Below are 19,594 nucleotides of genomic sequence, written 5' to 3'. Positions count from 1 at the left end.
TGCAAAGACATAGAAGGCTTCGTGCCAAATATTTACAGATGGGGTTGGTACAGATGTTTGCTTGATGGTTAGCATAGACAGAGTGGGCTGAATGGCCTTTGGCTGTGCGTGTTGTCCATAACACCTGTGGCCAGGAATATGCCAGATTGTTAAATTAAGGATGCATTAACCTAACACCTTGAAAATTCCCTGCTGATCAAAATAAAAAGCATGATTGCTCTTTTTGAAATCGTGGCTAGATGAATGTTTATGAGTGTTATTTATATGTACTTCCAGAAGACATTCCGTAAAATCACTTACATGAAACTGCTAGTTAAAATTGAACACAATGATGGAGCTGGTTATGAATCTGTCTAAAGGACAGAAGTCTGAGAGTAAGGATATTGAGCTAATACACTAGTTGGCAAGGTACAGTGTCATGAAGAATCTATATTAGAGCCGCACTTGTAATTATTCATGGCTGAGGTGATGGAAGAGAAAGCCACATATCCAAGTTTGCAAATGATAAATGATGCCCTGTAATAGGGACCGCACAATGGTGCAACGAATCAAGCTGTTCTTTCAGGACCAAGGTTCAGTCCTGTCCTCCTGTGCTGACTATGTGCATTTTGCATATGGGTTTCCAGTTCTCTTCTACGTCCCAAAGGTGTGTGGGGAGTAGGTTAATTAGCTGCTGTATATTACCACTCATGTAGGTGGATGGTAGAAACTGAGAGAAATTGAGGAGAATGGGAAGAATTTAAAAATGGAGTTAATCTAATTTTTATGTAATTGGGTGTTTGCTTGATTGTTGGTGCTGACCCAACAGGCTAAAGAGCCTGTTTCCGTGCTATATGTCACCATGACTCAAAAAAGACACCATTGGTATGAGTATAGCAAATCAAAAATGGCAAAATAGGTAAAAGTGTGACAAAAGCAACTGGAGGATTTTGGACCTAAAAAGGAATCTGTTTTAAATTATGATGGAACCACTGAAGTCCCGAGAGATTTAGAGGTGCAGAAATATCCTGGACAAGTACATAGTGTCATCAGAAACACAAATCAAATTCTATTTTTATACAGATAGGGCTAAAAGAAGGGATTTAGAAAATGCTTTGCGCCTGGAACGCAGTGTTAAATCGCTGGTTTACTTAGCCATTTTTTTGAGAATGTGCTGCTATAAATCTCTTTAAGGTGCAGGATACAAGGTGCCTTGTGTTACAGAAAGACTCTGAAAGACTTCTGCACTGAGGGTGGAGCGTGCAGTGAAGCCAAGTACTCAGTCACGGGCTGTGATCTGATGATGGAAAGTGGAGGATCGCATACTTGGGGTGGGAGTGGAATGGGTCAAGAGGTGGGAGGGACATTGCTGCTTTAAGGAAATCCAATTGAAGGTGGGGGTAGGTGGGATGGTATGAAGCCAGGAGGTGACAGGTAGACAAGGTGAAGGTATCAAATAGGAGAGGACAGTGGACCATGGGAGAAAGGGAAGGAGCAGGGTAACCAGAGGGTGGTGACAGGCAGGTGAGGAGAAGATAAGGGGTGAGGATAACAAGAATGGAGAATGGAAAAGAGAAGGAGAGAGGGGTAGAAATTACCAGATGTTAGAGAAATCAAGGTTCCCACCATCAGGCTGGAGGCTATCCAGAATGAATATGAGATGTTGCTCCACCAGCCTGAGTTTAGCTTCATCATGACAGCAGAGGACACCATAGAGAGATATGTCAGAATGGAAATGGGAATTTGAAATGAAATGGGTAGCCACAGGTGATCCTGCCTTTTGTAGTGGATAGCAGTGGTGTTTGGCAAGGCAGTCCTCTAAGCTGCGTCAGATCTCATTGATGTAGAGGAGGCCACACCAGGAGCGTTGGATTAAATCGATGACTCTGATAGCCTCACAGGTGAAGTGTCACCTCAGCTGGAAGGGCTGTTTGTGGCCCTGAATGGCAGTAAGGGAGGAGGTGTAGGGGCCATTGTAGCACTTGTCACACTTGCAGGGATAAGTGACAGGAGGAAGAAAAGTGGGGAGAGATGAGTAGACAAAGGATTAATGTGTAGAGGGATGCCAATGGAAGGTGGAGAGGGGAGAAGGTGGGAATGATGTGCGTAATAATAGGATTCCCGTTGGAGAAGGAAGAGGTTAAAATGAATGATGTGCTGGATATTTTTCCCTTTCATTTCTGAATCGCTTTTCTCCCCTCACTTTCCCTTCTGTTCTGAAGACAACTACTTCCACACACCTCAACTGTCACACAATATGCTCTTTGGACTGAGTCACCTATTCAATTAAAATGATGGATATGTACTCTGGCACCTTAGTACATTAAAGTTGTTGACGAAGACAGAATGTATTGACTACGAAAGTATGTACAGAAATGGCCAGACAACAGAGAAGAGCTCCACCTAGTGGTACTTCTTTTATGTATATACACATACATACATACATATACACACACACACTACATACACACAGGTGTCCCCTGCTTTACGAATGTTCGCTTTACGCCACTTTGCTTTTACGTACATTAGTACCTGTTTTCTCTAACCAAAAGAAGATTTTCGCTTTTATGAAAAAGATGCCCATTTTAAACTTGTGTTTACCCCGAGAAAGACTACCATGACCGTGAAGCCTTGCGCGGGCAGGTGTGTGCGCATGCGTGTACGTGCCGATTTTTTTATACAAATCGGTTTTGGCTAAATCTTCCTGATTCTAGTAAGTGAAACTACTCTGTACGTACATTATTTCTGCTTGATATAGGCTGTGTATTTATCATATCGTTCCTGCTTTTACTGTATGTAAGTGTTATTTTAGGTTTTATGTGTTATTTAGTATGATTTGGTAGGTTATTTTTTTGGTCTGGGAACGCTCAAAATATTTTCCCATATAAGTTAATGGTAATTGCTTCTTCGCTTTACGCCATTTCGGCTTATGAACCGTTTCATAGAAACGTTCTACCTTCAGATAGCGGGGGATATATATATAAACTGTGCTTGAAGTTATCCATGGGATGATATCACTGAGCATTTGAGGTTGCGATTCAAACTGAATGGTAGCTATTCTTGAGCGTTGCTGAGTGGGACTTCAAACTTCCATACTGCCAGGCTTCCTCCTGCCCAGTGATAGCTGCAAAAGATGGCATAGCCAATATGGTAGGGATTTTTGATGATAGATATTGTCTTGATAGGTGTGTTCCTGAGCAACGTAAGGAAATAGGGGAGAAAATAACTTGTGCAAAGAAACAGACTATAAGGAGAGTCTAAGAGAGGGAAATGATGGAGGCCTTACAAACTCATTCGTAAGGCCAGTGATGTTGTGGGGATGGAACTGGACTCTCTCACGGTGGTGTCTGAAAAGAGGATGCTGTCCAATTTGCATGCCACCTTGGACAATGCCTCCCATCCACTACATAATGGACTGGTTGGGCACAGGAGTACATTCAGCCTGAAACTCATTCCACTGAGATGCAACATTGAGCATCATAGGAAGTCATTCCTGCCTGTGGCCATCAAACTTTACAACTCCTCCCTTGGAGAGTCAGACATCCTGAGCCAACAGGCTGGTCCTGGACTTATTTCCTGGCATAATTTACATATTACTATTCAATTATTTATGGTTTTATTACTATTTAATTATTTATGGTGCAACTGTAACGAAAACCAATTTCCCTCGGGATCAATAAAGTATGACTATGACTATGTTTAGAAAGAGGGAACCAGTGCTTGGAGAATAGATTGGTGATGCCATGACTATCACTAAATTAAATTCAGGGGTGCTCAAGAGACCAAAATTAAATAATATTTCAGGTAAATGAAGATTATGGACATATGAGGAGACAGGGCCATTTGATAATGTTAAAATTTTCATTCTTTTTCTATCAGTGAGTTGTCTAACAGGAAGCCAGTGTAAGAAGGATCAGGAGAGCTGGGTAGATGAGATTTAGTCGGAGCTAGGACACAAGCAGCAGTTGAGAAATCATAAACTGAGTGGACTTCAGCTTACAGATTGTGGGACAAGAAAGGCCAGTTAGGGTTGCATTGAAATACCCTCAGTGGCCACATTATTAGGTACAGGAGAGGACCCGTGGCGTCTTCTGCAGCTGTACCCCATCCACTTCACGGTTCGATATGTTGTGCATTCAGAAATGCTCTTCTGCACACCACTGTTGTTATGCTTGGTTATCTGAATTACTGTGGTCTTCCTGTCTGTCTGAACCAGTCTGGGCATCCTCCTCTGACTTCTCTCGTTAAAAGGGCATTTTGCCCATAAAACTGTCATTCACTGGATTGTATTTTTTGTTGTTTTTTTACACTGTTCTCTGTAAAATCTAGAGACTGTTGTGTGTGAAAACCCCAGATCAGCAGTTTGAGATCAGCAAGTCACCCCATCTAGCACCAACAATTATTCCATGGTCAAGGTCACTTTGATTTCATTTCTTCACCATTCTGGTGTTTGTTCTGAGAAACAACTGAACCCCTTGTCCATGTCTGCATGCTTTTATGCATTGAGTTGGTGCCACATAACTAGCTGATATGATATCTCCATTAATGAACAGGCGTGCCTAATAAAGTGGCCACTGAGTGTAGCTGAGTCTGGGGGAAACAAAGCCAGTGCACCTCCTCAAGAGTCTAAAGAAATTTGCCATGTCCTTTTGCACCATCACTAATTTTTATTGATGCACCACAGAAAGCATCCTACACTGATGCAATGTGACTTGGTATGACAAGTGCTCCCTGCCTGTGACTACAAGAAACTGCAGAGTTATGGACACAGCTCAGCACATATGGAAACCAGCATCTTCTCCATGGACTTTGTCTATACTTTCTGCTGCAAATAAGGCAGCCAATACAACTAAAGACCCATCTAGACAATCTCTCCTACTCCCGCCATCAGGCGAAAGATCCAACAGCCTGAATACATGTGTCACTGGGCTCAGGATAGCATCTATCTCATTGTTATAAGACGATTGAACAGTCCCCTAGTACAGTAAGATGAACTATCAACCTCACAATCTATCTCTATTATGCGTTTGCTCCTGACTGCAGTGTGCTTTCTGTAACACTTTGTTCGACATTCTGTTATTGTTTTCCTAGTACTACCTTGGTGCTGTGCTGTAATGAAATGATCTGTATGGATAGCATGCAGAACAAAGTTTCTCACTGTACCTCAATACATGTGACAATGACAAACCAATTTAAGTAAGATTCGTGATTTTCACCTGCATCATGCTGTGACTGGTCTGAAGATGCAAATAATCAGACTCTGGACACTGATGCATCACATCTTCTCTTCTGTCCTGTCATTCACGAAGAAGATGGTAAAAGATATTTAAAAAATCTCATGTCTGATGACCTACTGAAATAAACTGTCAGGCATAAAAGTGCTATTAGCCATTTTACATGAGGAAGTAATGTACTGGTGAGATGGTAACAATGAAGTTAACTTGTGGAGATAACCTGGGATTCATTGATGTTTGTTTTAACTTTGCTCTTACCGAAAATGTGCTTATTTTTTAGATTGGAAGCCCGCACTGAGCCTAGCTGTGGTCCATTGTGCAAACCCAGTGAATAGAAAACTGTGCAGGAGATTTGAAGTGACTTCCTACCCTACGATAAAGGTACACTGTTTGAGTATTGCTTTGTGTGCCGGTATTAATGACAAATAATAAAGAATACGCTTCTGTTAGTAACATGTGTTCAATTTGGATCCAAAGGTTCCTCAATTAAATTAAACTTGATGAAAGTGTCCCATAATCCCAATTTAAAAACTGGTGCTAAATTATTGTTCGCTTTGGCCATCTGAGGAAGATTTGTACACAGATTCAATCTGCATTCAGGATGTCTTTATCATTGTATATTGTTTTTAAGTTATCCTTACAATGACACTCAAGGTGGCTTATTGGGCCCACATTGTTTCCCAGGATAGAATCCTATTAGTCCCATTTTCTCCTCCTTATCTCCCTTCAGCCCTGCAAATTTTTTCCCTCCCATGCCTGCAAACTACTTGTTGATTGATATTTTGTACCATTAACCCATACTAAGGGCTAGTTTATGTTTGCCAGTACCAGCTTTCCCCACATGGTCACAGGGAGAACACGTAATCTCTACACAAGGCAGCACCAGAAGAGAGGATTGACCCCAGAGGCATTTGGCCACCTTTGCCACTGCCCTGTGCTAGCAATAGTGGGCAGGCCTAAGCTGATCTACTGTACATAACCTGTAATAAAATGATGTTTAGATGGAGTTTGTGTAAGGATTGATCACATGAAGTTCACATAGAATTAAAGATATATATCAAGAAGAGCTATATCATTGCTGTGATGATTAAAGCTGTGCACAGCATGACTACAAATGCCCATCTCGATCTTCCGAAGTGCCAACAGAAGAGCTTTCAGATCAGCAAACACATGCCTCGCACACAACACAAAAGGCTCAGTGAGGCTCCTGAAATGCAGCCAACTTCCTATTTTCAGCTCAATAGGGAACAGCCTGTTAGAGTTGCACCAAACCATCACTGCTCAGCACAGCCTCTTGCAAGTCAAAATATTGCCCTCAGTTAACTCTGCTTTCAATCAACTCTTCCCTGCTTTCCCTTTTAGTAACTTGGCCCTGGGATGAGATTATTCTGAAGAGTGACAAGTTTTCTTTTTTATTTAAATCCAGCTGAGTACTGACCAACTGTCTTGAACAGTTACTACAGCATGCCCACAGTGAGCTGGAATCAAAACTTAGCTGCAGTTCTGGAAACTCACTGAGCTTGTCTGCTCTTCTGCGATCTATGAATTATATGTTTGCAAGAGATTGCCAGAACAGGTTCACGTCTGGAAATATAAAAAAATATTGCCAGTATAGTACTCACTATGAACTTGGTAAAGAGAGAGTGGGTCTGGAAATTATGGGTACCTCAATTACCCAGTTTTAATTTGATTCTAATTTGATAAATCTCTTTATTGGACAAGTTGATGTAACCAACTACCCAAGTTTACTAATTCAGCTTTATTTTATGGTTTCACTTTATTCAGGTGTCCCCATTTTCTTCATAATGCTTTATAGTGTTTTCTCCGGAGGCTCATTCTTTTCATAGTCTAATCCATTAGCTATCTATTTGTTTGCTTGTAACTAATCAACATAAATCCCCAGGGCCAGATGGTCTGCATTCCAGGGTGCTTAAGGAAGTAGCCCAAGAAATAGTGGATGCATTATTGATAATTTTTCAAAACTCGTTAGATTCTGGACGAGTTCCTCAGGATTGGAGGGTGGCTAATGTAACTCCACTTTTTAAAAAAGGAGGGAGAGAGAAACCGGGGAATTATAGACCGGTTAGCCTAACGTCGGTGGTAGGGAAACTGCTGGAGTCAGTTATCAAGGATGTGATAACAGCACATTTGGGAAGCGGTGAAATGATCGGACAAAGTCAGCATGGATTTGTGAAAGGAAAATCATGTCTGACAAATCTCATAGAATTTTTTGAGGATGTAACTAGTAGAGTGGATAGGGGAGAACCAGTGGATGTGGTATATTTGGATTTTCAGAAGGCTTTTGACAAGGTCCCACACAGGAGATTAGTGTGCAAACTTAAAGCACACGGTATTGGGGGTAAGGTATTGGTGTGGGTGGAGAGTTGGTTAGCAGACAGGAAGCAAAGAGTGGGAATAAACGGGACCTTTTCAGAATGGCAGGCGGTGACTAGTGGGGTACCGCAAGGCTCAGTGCTGGGACCCCAGTTGTTTACAATATATATTAATGACTTGGATGAGGGAAGTAAATGCAGCATCTCCAAGTTTGCGGATGACACGAAGCTGGGTGGCAGTGTTAGCTGTGAGGAGGATGCTAAGAGGACGCAGGGTGACTTGGATAGGTTGGGTGAGTGGGCAAGTTCATGGCAGATGCAATTTAATGTGGATAAATGTGAAGTTATCCACTTTGGTGGCAAAAATAGGAAAACAGATTATTATCTGAATGGTGGCCGATTAGGAAAAGGGGAGGTGCAACGAGACCTGGGTGTCATTATACACCAGTCATTGAAAGTGGGCATGCAGGTACAGCAGGTGGTGAAAAAGGCGAATGGTATGCTGGCATTTATAGCGAGAGGATTTGAGTACAGGAGCAGGGAGGTACTACTGCAGTTGTACAAGGCCTTGGTGAGACCACACCTGGAGTATTGTGTGCAGTTTTGGTCCCCTAATCTGAGGAAAGACATCCTTGCCATAGAGGGAGTACAAAGAAGGTTCACCAGATTGATTCCTGGGATGGCAGGACTTTCATATGAAGAAAGACTGGATGAACTGGGCTTGTACTCGTTGGAATTTAGAAGATTGAGGGGGGATCTGATTGAAACGTATAAGATCCTAAAGGGATTGGACAGGCTAGATGCAGGAAGATTGTTCCCGATGTTGGGGAAGTCCAGAACGAGGGGTCACAGTTTGAGGATAGAGGGGAAGCCTTTTAGGACCGAGATTAGGAAAAACTTCTTCACACAGAGAGTGGTGAATCTGTGGAATTCTCTGCCACAGGAAACAGTTGAGGCCAGTTCATTGGCTATATTTAAGAGGGAGTTAGATATGGCCCTTGTGGTTACGGGGGTTAGTGGGTATGGAGGGAAGGCTGGGGCGGGGTTCTGAGTTGGATGATCAGCCATGATCATAATAAATGGCGGTGCAGGTTCGAAGGGCCGAATGGCCTACTCCTGCACCTATTTTCTATGTTTCTATGTTTCTATAAAGTCTATGTAGATCCATGGCTTAAGTTGATTGGACTGACCAACTAACCAACAGGAAGTCTAGATCTAAGGATCAAACTAATTGGACTAATTCTCATCTGCCGCTCTCCATCCTTACTGTTTTGGAGATTAAAAGTTTTGATTTGCCATACCTTCCACACCTTGTGTGGTTTTCAAGAAATTAAGAGACTCAGCAAGTGAGGTATTCCATGTGTTGCAAGGGCAGGTACCAACTTCAGTATGAAGCACAGTGTGTTGCAAAGAAGCCTGGCCTGTATGCTCAATGATATGGATAACTAATTCCCCCAGTATTTGTTCCTTGCATGGGGTTCGTTGTACAACCTACATACTTCAAAAATGCCACTCAGGAGTTCAGCTGGACATTTTCCCCATTACCTGCAGAGCCAGTTGGCTGGGACAGTAATAGGTCTGGTCAGAAATATTAGAAGAAAACACCCAGTGTAGGCACTTCAAATATAGGATACATGACTGCCAATGTCACAAAGTACATCTGTGCTGGATTGCCAGCTATGAACAAAGCAGAGCTAATGTGTAAAACAGAGTATCAGCAGAGTTTGAGTGATGCCTTGAAATTCACCAATCCATTATGTTTGCATTCAGTTGGGTTCCAAGAAAATGATTATTCTCCTGTGCTGTACCTGTTTGTTACTGGTGTAATGTAACTGTCTTTTATTACTTCCAGTCACTGCCTTCATAACAGTTTTATTTCATCTTTCCCTCAGCTGTTCAAAGCATTTTCAAGACCATTTGTCAGAGGAGAGCACTTTAGTGGTTAGTACATTTATCTTGTTATCCTGCTTTACTGTTTACTCCTGCTATTGTGCTAATGATCCTTTTATACATATGGTGCCAACTCTGCCTGTTCCCTTTCGGGTTTTTTTTGAACAACTAATCAGAGGTCTGAGCCTGTTCACTCTGCCCTGCTGGGTAAAAAGCAAGTAATATATCATAGAATAGAAGTGTCATAGAACATCACAGCATAGAAGCAGGCCCTTTGGCCCATCTAGTCCATGCCAAACCATTAGTCTGCCGATACCCATCAACCGACACATGGACCATAACCCTCCATACTCTTTCTAACAATGTACCTATCCAAAGTTCTCAAAACTGCACACAATACTCCAAATGTCCCACCAATGCCATTTTATGCAATTTTAATATAACATCCCAACTCCTGTACTCAATATATTAGTTTATAAAGACCAGTATGCCAAAAGACTTTATGACCCTATCTGCCTGTGACGCCACTTTCAAGGAAGTATGGATTGTATTCCAATCCCTCTGTTTTACCATATTCCTCGGTGCCCTACTGCTCACTGTGTGAGACCTACCTCCTCCCAAAGTGCAACATCTCACACTTGTCTGCATTAGATTCCATCTGCTGTTTTTCCTGTCAAAGGCCTTGATAATGTAAACAACATCCATTGCCTTGCTTTGATCAACTTCCATAGTAACTTCCTCCAAAAATTCTATAAGATTGGTTAGACATGACTTACCATGCACAATCCATGTGGTCTATCCCTAGTCAGTCCAATTCTATCCAAATATATAAGTATTCGGTCCCTTAGAAGACCTTCCAATAACTTTCCTACTACAGCGTCAGGCTCACTGGCCTATAATTTCCTGACTTATTGTTGGAGTCTTTCTTAAGCAACAGAACAATATTAGCTATCCTCCAATCCACTGGCACCTCACCCATGGCTAAGGATTAGTCCAATATTAGTCCCCTAATCTGAGGAAAGACCTTCTTGCCATAGAGGGAGTACAAAGAAGGTTCACTAGATTGATTCCTGGGATGGCAGGACTTTCATATGAAGAAAGGCTAGATCGACTAGGCTTATACTCGCTGGAATTTAGGAGATTGAGGGGGGATCTTATTGAAATGTATAAAATTCTAAAGGGATTGGACAGGCTAGATGCAGGAAGATTGTTCCCGGTGTTGGGGAAGTCCAGAACGAGGGGTCACAGTTTAAGGATAAAGGGGAAGCCTTTTAGGACCGAGATGAGGAAAAACTTCTTCACACAGAGAGTGGTGAATCTGTGGAATTCTCTGTCACAGGAAACAGTTGAGGCCAGTTCATTGGCTGTATTTAAGAGGGAGTTAGATATGGCCCTTGTAGCTAAAGGGATCAGGAGGTATGGAGAGAAGACAGGTAAAGGGTTCAGAGTTGGATGATCAGCCATGATCATACTGAATGGTGGGGCAGGCTCGAAGGGCCGAATGGCCTACTCCTGCACCTATTTTCTATGTTTCTATGTTTCTATTTGTTATATAATGACTACCATGTCTTAATTCCATGTGCTGATCCATGCCCTAAGTTCATCTGCCTATTCTATGATATTCCTTGCACGGAAATACATGCAGCTCAGAACATTAGTCCCACCATGCACAACCTTTCAATTCCTGACTTTATATCTAGGCTTACATCTTTCTCCATAACCACTCCGCTATTTGTTCTGGCGCTCTGCTTCCCATTCCCCTGCAGCTCTAGTTTAAAACCCACCTCCCATCTCCCCCCATGCAGCACCAGGAAACCTTCCTGCTAGCATATTAGTACCCCTCCAGTTCTGGTGCAAATTATCCTTTCTGTACATGTCAAATTTTCCTAGGAAGAGAGCCCAATGATCCAAAAATCTGAAGCACTCCCTCCTGCACCATCTCCTTAGCCACTTAATGTGGTTTAGAAATGGTGCTGTCTAAGATCCCATCAATTCTCCTGCATCCAGCTGTTTTCCAGTTGAACTGCAAGACCATTCACCACTGCATCAAGTAGTCGTGTTAATTGCAGATCCTACAGAGTCAGGGGCTCCAGCCTTTAAAAAACATCAGTGCAATTCTTGACATTTGTCAGGGTCCCAGAAATAATAGATCATCACATGGATTTATACAGCCAGAAAAGGAGCTTTCTCTTAGGCCACAGAGTGGAGTTGCTAATAGAAACATAGAAAACCTGCAGCACAATACAGGCCCTTCAGCCCACAAAGCTGTGTCGAACATGTCCTTAGAAATTACCTAGAGTTACCCATAGCTTTCTATTTTTCTGAGCTCTAAGCACCTGTCCAGTAGTCTCTTAAAAGACCCTATTGTATCTGCCTCCACCACCATCGCTGGTAGCCCATTCCACGCACTCACCACTCCCTGTGTAAAAAAATTTGCCCCTGATATCTCCTCTGTACCTACGTCCAAACACCTTAAAACTGTGCCCTGTCGTGCAAGCCATTTCAGCCCTGGGAGAAAGCCTCTGACTCTCCACATGATCAATGCCTCTCATCATCTTATACACGTCCATCAGGTCACCTCTCATCCTCCGTCGCTCCAAGGAAAGACCGAGTTCACTCAAGCTATTCTCACTAGGCATGCTCCCCAGTCCAGACAACATCCTTGTAACACACACAAGATGCTGGTGGAACGCAGCAGGCCAGGCGGCATCTATTGGAAGAGGTACAGTCGACGTTTTGGGCCGAGACCCTTCGTCAGGACTAACTGAAAGAAGAGATAGTAAGAGATTTGAAAGTGGGAGGGGGAGAGGAAGATCCAAAATGATAGGAGAAGACAGGAGGGGGAGGGATGGAGCTAAGAGCTGGAAAGTGGATTGGCAAAAGGGATACGAGGCTGGAGAAGGGAGATATACTGCGTCCAGTGCTCCCGGTGTGGCCTTCTATATATTGGCGAGACCTGACGCAGGCTGGGAGACCGTTTCGCTGAACACCTACGCTCTGTGTGCCAGAGAAAGCAGGATCTCCCAGTGGCCATACATTTTAATTCCACGTCCCATTCCCATTCTGATATGTCTACCCACGGCCTGATCTATTGTCAAGATGAAGCCACACGCAGGTTGGAGGAACAACACCTTATATTCTGTCTGGGTAGCCTCCAACCTGATGGCATGAACATTGACTTCTCTAACTTCCGTTAATGCCCGTCCTCCCCTTCTTACCCCATCCCTTATTTATTTATTATTTTCCCCCCTTTTTTTTCTCTTTCTCTTTTCTCTCACTCTGTCCCTCTCACTATAACTCCTTCCCTGCTCTCCATCTTCCTCTGGGCTCCCCTTCCCTTTTCTTTCTCCCTAGGCCTCGAATCCCATGATCCTCTCCCTTCTCCAGCCTTGTATCCCTTTTGCCAATCAACTTTCCAGCTCTTGGCTCCATCCCACCCCTTCCTGTCTTCTCCTATCATTTCGGAAATCCCCCTCCCCGCTACTTTCAAATCTCTTACTATCTCTTCTTTCAGTTAGTCCTGACGAAGGGCCTCAGCCCGAAACGTCGACTGTACCTCTTCCTATAGATGCCACCTGGCCTGCTGTGTTCCTCCAGCATTTTGTGTGTGTTGCTTGAATTTCCAGCATCTGCAGATTTCCTCGTGTCTGCATTTTTAAACATCGTTTTAAATCTCCTCTTCACCCTTTCTATGGTTTCCACATCCTTCCTATAGTGAGGTGACCAGAACTGAGCACAGTATTCCAAGTGCCGTCGAGCCAGGGTCTTATATAGCTGCAGATTACCTCTTGGCTCCTAAACTCAATCCCACGATTGATGAAGGCCAATGCACTGTATGCTATCTTAACCACAGAGTCAACCTGAGCAGCAGCTTTTGAGTGTCCTGTGGACTTAGACCCCAAGATCTCTCTGATCCTCCACACTGCCAAGAGTCTTACCATTAATACTATATTCTGTCATCATATTTGACCTTCCAAAATGAACCACCTCACACTTATCTGGGTTGAACTCCATCTGCCACTTCTCAGCCCAGTTTTGCATCCTGTCAATATCCCACTGTAACTTCTGACAGCCCTCCACACTATCCACAACACCTCCAACCTTTGTGTCATCAGCAGATTTACTAACCCATCCCTCCAGTTCCTCATCCAGGTCATTTATCAAAATCACAAAGAGTAGGGGTCCCAGAACAGATCCCTGAGGCACACCACTGGTGACCAACCTCCATGAAGAATATGACCCTTCTTCAACCACTCTTTGCCTTCTGTGGGAAAGCCATTTCCAAATCCACAAAACAATGTCCCCTTGGATCCCATTCCTCCTTACTTTCTCAATAAGCCTTGCATAGGGTACCTTATCAAATGCCTTGCTGAAATCCATATACACTACATCTACTGCTCTACCATCATCAATGTGTTTAGTCACATCCTCAAAAAATTCAATCAGGCTCGTAAGGCACAACCTGCCTTTCACAAAGCCACGCTTACTATTCCTAATCATACTATGCCTCTCCAAATGTTCATAAATCCTGGCTCTCAGGATCTTCTCCAACAGCTTACCAACCACTGAAGTAAGACTCACTGGTCTATAATTTCCTGGGCTATCTCTACTCCCCTTCTTGAATAAGGGAACAACATCCACAACACTACAGTCCTCTGGAACCTCTCCCGTCCCCATTGATGATGCAAAGATCATTGCCAGAGGCTCAGAAATCTCGTTCTTCGCCTCCCACAGTAGCCTGGGGTACATCTTGTCCTGTCCCAGTGACTTATCCAACTTGATTCTTTCCAAAAGCTCCAGCACATCCTCTTCCTTAATATCTACATGCTCAAGCTTTTCAGTCCACTGTTAGTCATCCCTACAATCGCCAAGATCCTTTTACGTAGTCAACACTGAAGCAAAGTATTCATTAAGTAACTGTGCTATCTCCTCCTGTTCCATGCACACTTTTCCACTGTCCCACTTGATTGGTCCTATTCTCTTACGTCTTATCCTCTTGCTCTTCACATACCTGTTCAATGCTTTGGGGTTTTCCTTAATCCTGTCCACCAAGGCCTTCTCATGGCCCCTTCTGGCTCTCCTAATTTCATTCTTAAGCTCCTTCTTGCTAGCCTTATAATCTTCTAGATTGCAATCATTATCTAGTTTTTTGAGCCTTTTGTGAGCTCTTCTTTTCTTCTTGACTAGATTTACAACAGCCTTTCTACACCATGGTTCCTGTACCCTACCATCTTTTCCCTGTCTCATTGGAACATACCTATGCAGAACTCCACGCAAACATTCTCTGAACATTTGCCACATTTCTTCCATACATTTCTCTGAGAACATCTGTTCCCAATTTATGCTTTCAAGTTCCTGCCTGATAGCTTCATATTTCCCCTTACTCCAATTAGCTTTCCTAACTTGTCTGTTCCTATCCCTCTCCAATGTGGCCTGAGGATTGACTGAAGCAGGGAGTTCTAAGGTGGTTTTTAAGCATGAGCAGCCAATTTGCTTGATGGCCTTAAACCCACCATTTGTTAAGACATCAGCATCCTTGTCCAACTATGACACAACCACATACAGAGTCTGGACATTGCCACTTCATCCCTAAAAGTGGGAAGATTACATGGTAGAATGTCTATTTATCTGGGGTGGCTGGTGAAAATCTATAGGAATCTGCTGGCTTGTAGATTTCAGGTAATAAGTGAAGGATAAAGTAGGGATCGATTCTCCTAATCTTTCAAAAAATTCTTGGTAGATTAACATCAGACATTCGAGAGAAAAGTTTGAAGTTTCATGTTACTGATGTTGGGAAAATGAACATTGTTGGCTGTTCAGAAATAACCCCAATTCTCTGTGAATTCAAGGAAATGTATGTCTCAAGTCTCTCTGTGGGATGAAGTTGAAAATAAAGACCTAACTTTAAAAGGAGAACACCAGGTTGATGACAGGAAGAAATTCCTGTACATAAGATCAGGGGAATCTGAAGTAGCCTTAACCCAACATCTTTGGACAGCTGGGAGTTAAATATTTCAAACTGTGATTTGATGGATTGTTGATAGGTTTAATTGTTTACAGAACAAAAGCAGAGAACTACTAAGTCAATGGAAAACAGGCTCCAATACTTCATAGCAACAAACACAAAATGCTGGAGGAACTCGGCAGGTCAGGTATTATCTATAGAAATGAATAAACAGCAGAGGTTTCGGGCGGAGACCCTTCTTCAGGACTGGAAAGGAAGGGGGAAGACAGCAGAATACAAAGGTGGAGGAAGTGGAAGGAGGATAGTTAGAAGGTGATAGGTGAAGCCAGGTGTGTAGGGGACGTAAAGGGCTGAAGGTGAGGAATCTAATAGGAGAGGAGAGTGAATCATAGGAGATGTGTGGCTGTGGTAGCGATCTGCTGTTCCAGTAATTCACTTGTTTCATTGATCTTTTGTAAGACTTGTACAGTCTGTTTAGAGATTCCCCTTCTTTGCAAAATACAGAATATTTGCTCGTAAATTTGATTTAGGATAGATGACTAAATGTACAACATGGTCATATGAATTGTGGCTCAAAGTTCAATACCTAATCTGCAGCAAATAATCTGATTGGATGAAGCTATAAATAAGATTATTCACATATTTTGATTGAGAGCAAGGAGGTGAAATGGGAAAGTATTTACTTTTCATCACCCAGTAATCCTGTTGTAAAGTGCATAGTATGATCAGGATTGACGCTGAGTGTGATTGTTTCTCTTCAACCACTTCCCTCCCCTTCCTTTCCCAAACTTTGCTCCCACCACTGCTACCACTGTGCAGTCATAAAGATCTTCAATGCTAAACAAAGCTATTGCTTAATATTCAAACCTAAGATTAAATGTCAAATCCTATAGAGCAGTTCAGAGCCACTGGTTAGAAAATGTGGACAAGGGGCTGTAAGTTGGAAGGTAGATTTTCTAAGTACGGAAGCTGTAGGAAATTGTAGATTTTGTAAGCAAGGAAATAATAGAATTTCAACTAATTGTAGAATTCTACCTCATCCTTTACGTTAGAAGGTTGCGAGTTCAAATTGCACTTTAAGCAATGGAGTGCAAAGCTTTGGCTGTCATTATTGTGCAGTATTTTGAGAGACCTGCCTTCTCAGGTACAATACTCCATTAGGACTACACAGATAGGAAAGGAATGTAGGAGTTCATGGCGAGTAACTAGGTGCTAACCAAACCAAATAATCTGATCACTTATCTTGGATCTTCATTTGTATCAATTGGATTCCACTTTTCCTGCGTCACAACAGCGCCTGTACTTCAGAAAGGAGCTCATGCATAGTAAAGCATCATAGAACATCTTGAGACTGTAACAAGTGTTGTGTACGTGTGATTTCTTTATCTTTAGTGAAATGAGAAGAAGTGAACTGTGATGGCTTTGGAAACTATATAGGTATTAACTTGGACTTGAAACATGGTCAGGTTTTCATCATTGGAGCTCACATTGGAAGGCCACAAGGTAACTGCTAGAAAATGGTATCAGCACTTGATAGACACAATTCTCAACATGGAATCAGAGGGCCAAATGGCCTGCTTCTGACCTGTATGGCTCTATAAGTTGGCCAGCTTTTCCTTGAAACCTGCTTAAGAGATGGCGAAAGTAGCTGGAAGCTTGCCAGATAACTGGGACAATCTTGAAACCTTGACTGAACCCACATCTTACAGACATTCAAGTACAGCCAAATGTCCCAAGTTAAAGGGATAAGTTGTGAAACTATTGAAAGAGGGTGGCTGCTCTGCTGGTTAGGTCAAGCTTTCCAATGATGTGTTCAATCAATTCATCTCCTCGTTGTGCAATTTGTTCATGATATTATTGATGCAATGTTATTTACTCAGTGGAATATTCTAATTTGGAGGAATAATACGTTTATCTTGAAATGCTGCTGTTGGGACTCTCCTTAAAGCTTGCTGAGGGAGTGGTTCGACTATACCGATCCCTATTTGCTAACTGAGCCAATCTCATATGAAAATAAGAAATAGGAGCAGGAATAGGCCATCTGGCCCATCAAGCCTGCTCTGCCTTTCAATAAGATCATGGCTGATCTGGCAATGGACTCATCTCCACTTACCTGCCGTTTCCCCATAACCTTTAATTCCCCAACAATGCAAAATCTATCCAACCTTGTCTTAAATATATTTACTGAGGTAGCCTCCACTGCTTCATTGGGCAGAGAACTCCACAGATTCACCATTCTCTGGGAAAAGCAGTCCCTCCTCATCTCCATCCTAAATCCACTCCCCTGAATCTTGAGTCTATGTCCCCTAGTTCTAGTCTCACGTACCAATGGAAACAACCTTTCTGCCTCTATCTTATCCATCCCTTTCATAATTTTATATGTTTCTATAAGATCTCCTCAGTACTTCAGTCATTGTCAGGCCTTTGCATGGATGGTCTTCTTGATCCTGTGAGCAATACAGGGACCTCTCCTGGAATTGCAGATCTTTATTGTGATGGACTTATGCCTCCTGTGCAATAGACCACCTGTATCTCAAGCAAAGGGAAAATGATGGCAGATGATCGGGAAAGACCGGTCTCCTATTTCTTGAGGACATCCTGATTCGGCACTTGGTCTCATTGAATCTGCAAGGAGGATAGGTCTCCATGCATTGTGGAGCTGCCAGGACATCCAGAGAGGGGGCTGTATTCACCTCTTAGCCATGCACACACTTTAAATGTCAAGTCAGTAAACATTAACCAGCATCCCCACTTTTCTCCGACCCAGGGACATTTGAAGGACTTGGCATCTGAGCTAATCGTAGCGCAGTATAGAACCTCAAGACAAGCCCAAGGGGTATTAGTCTGTCTTCTGAAGAAAGGATGGTTTATTGTTTTTAATGGGCTAGAATGCAATTTCCACTACAACGTAACACATGATTAATTAATCTTAAATCCTGCTTTTTTGTCCCTGAATCTTGCATAAAGTACATGTGAGCCAAGAATTTTTAGAATTCCACACTTCCAGACAAGGGATTAAGTTCATTAAAATGAAGTCTGCTTGATTTACTGTGGATGCAGACCAGACCCTGGCATCAAAGGAATGCTGGCTCCGTTTATCTGGCAGTCAGATGTAACTTTGTTGTGCCCAAAAGCAGGGTCCTGGGGATCTACACAGGAAGAACCAGGGACCTGTTGGAAGGTTTTCTTCTTACCCCAGCATGCAACTACCAGCCCATTATCAGAATCAGAGTCAGGCTTATTATCACCCGCATGTGTCATGAAATTTGTTAACTTAGCAGTAATGCAATACACGATGATATGGAAAGAAGAAAGGTAAATTAATTTCAGTAAGTATATATCAAATAGAGTAAAAATAGTGCAAAAACACGTATTTATTTATATATAATTATATAGAAAGAAAGAAAAATAGATAGATAAAAAAGTGAGATAATGTTCATGGGTGCAATGTCCATTTAGGAATCTTATGGAGGAGGGGAAGAAGCTGTTCCTGAATCGCTGAGTGTTCTAGTTAAGACCATAGGAGGGTAATACATAGGAGCAGAATTAGGCCATTTGGCCCATTGATACTGCTCTGCCATTTGATCATGGCTGCTTCACTTTCCCGCTCAACCCCATTCTTCTGCCTTCTCCCCATAACCTTTGATGCCCTTACTAATTAAGTACATACCAACCTATCCTTTAAGTATACCCAAATACTTAGGCAAAGAATTCACAGATTGACCACCTGTCTAACAAAATTCAGCTAATCTGCGTTCTAAAGGAACACAGATTCTGTGCTCTAATCTGTGCTCTCAGTTCCTAAACTCTCCCACTATAGGAAACATCTTCTCCTCGTCCACTCTATCTGGGCCTCTCAATATTCAGTACATTTCAATCAGATGCTACCTCATTCTTCTAAACTCCAGTGAATACAGGCCCAGACCCACCAAACACTACTCATACATCAACCATTTCATTCCTGGAATTATGCTTGTAAACCTCCTCTGGGCCTTCTCCAATGCCAGCATGTTCTTTCTTGAATATAGGGCCCAAAACTGCTCACAATTTGACAAATGCCTTATAAGACCTCAGAACTACATCTTTGCTTTTGTATTCTAGTCCTCTTCAATTGTTTTGCCTTTGGTTCAGAGCTCTTGTTTCTCATCACCTGATTCAAGTGCGTCCAATGTAAAGGGAGAGACTGAGGGAAG

The 19,594-nt window shown here is 42.5% G+C and overlaps 1 protein-coding gene across 1 annotated transcript in view; it reads left to right on the top strand.

Annotated features, from left to right (window-relative positions):
* The window catches only part of qsox1 (quiescin Q6 sulfhydryl oxidase 1), a 160,026-nt gene that overhangs the window by 53,559 nt on the left and 86,873 nt on the right, over window positions 1–19,594 (top strand). The window contains exons 2-3 of the mRNA XM_072274302.1: window positions 5,494–5,594; window positions 9,439–9,487. Coding sequence (XP_072130403.1) covers window positions 5,494–5,594; window positions 9,439–9,487 — 150 coding nt within the window. The remainder of the gene's footprint in view (window positions 1–5,493; window positions 5,595–9,438; window positions 9,488–19,594) is intronic.

This window comes from Mobula birostris, chromosome 12 (genome assembly GCF_030028105.1).
Source record: "Mobula birostris isolate sMobBir1 chromosome 12, sMobBir1.hap1, whole genome shotgun sequence".
NCBI lineage: Eukaryota > Metazoa > Chordata > Chondrichthyes > Myliobatiformes > Myliobatidae > Mobula > Mobula birostris.
The sequence above is the reverse complement of the archived record's forward strand: the minus strand, read 5'-3'. Positions and strand labels throughout refer to the sequence as shown.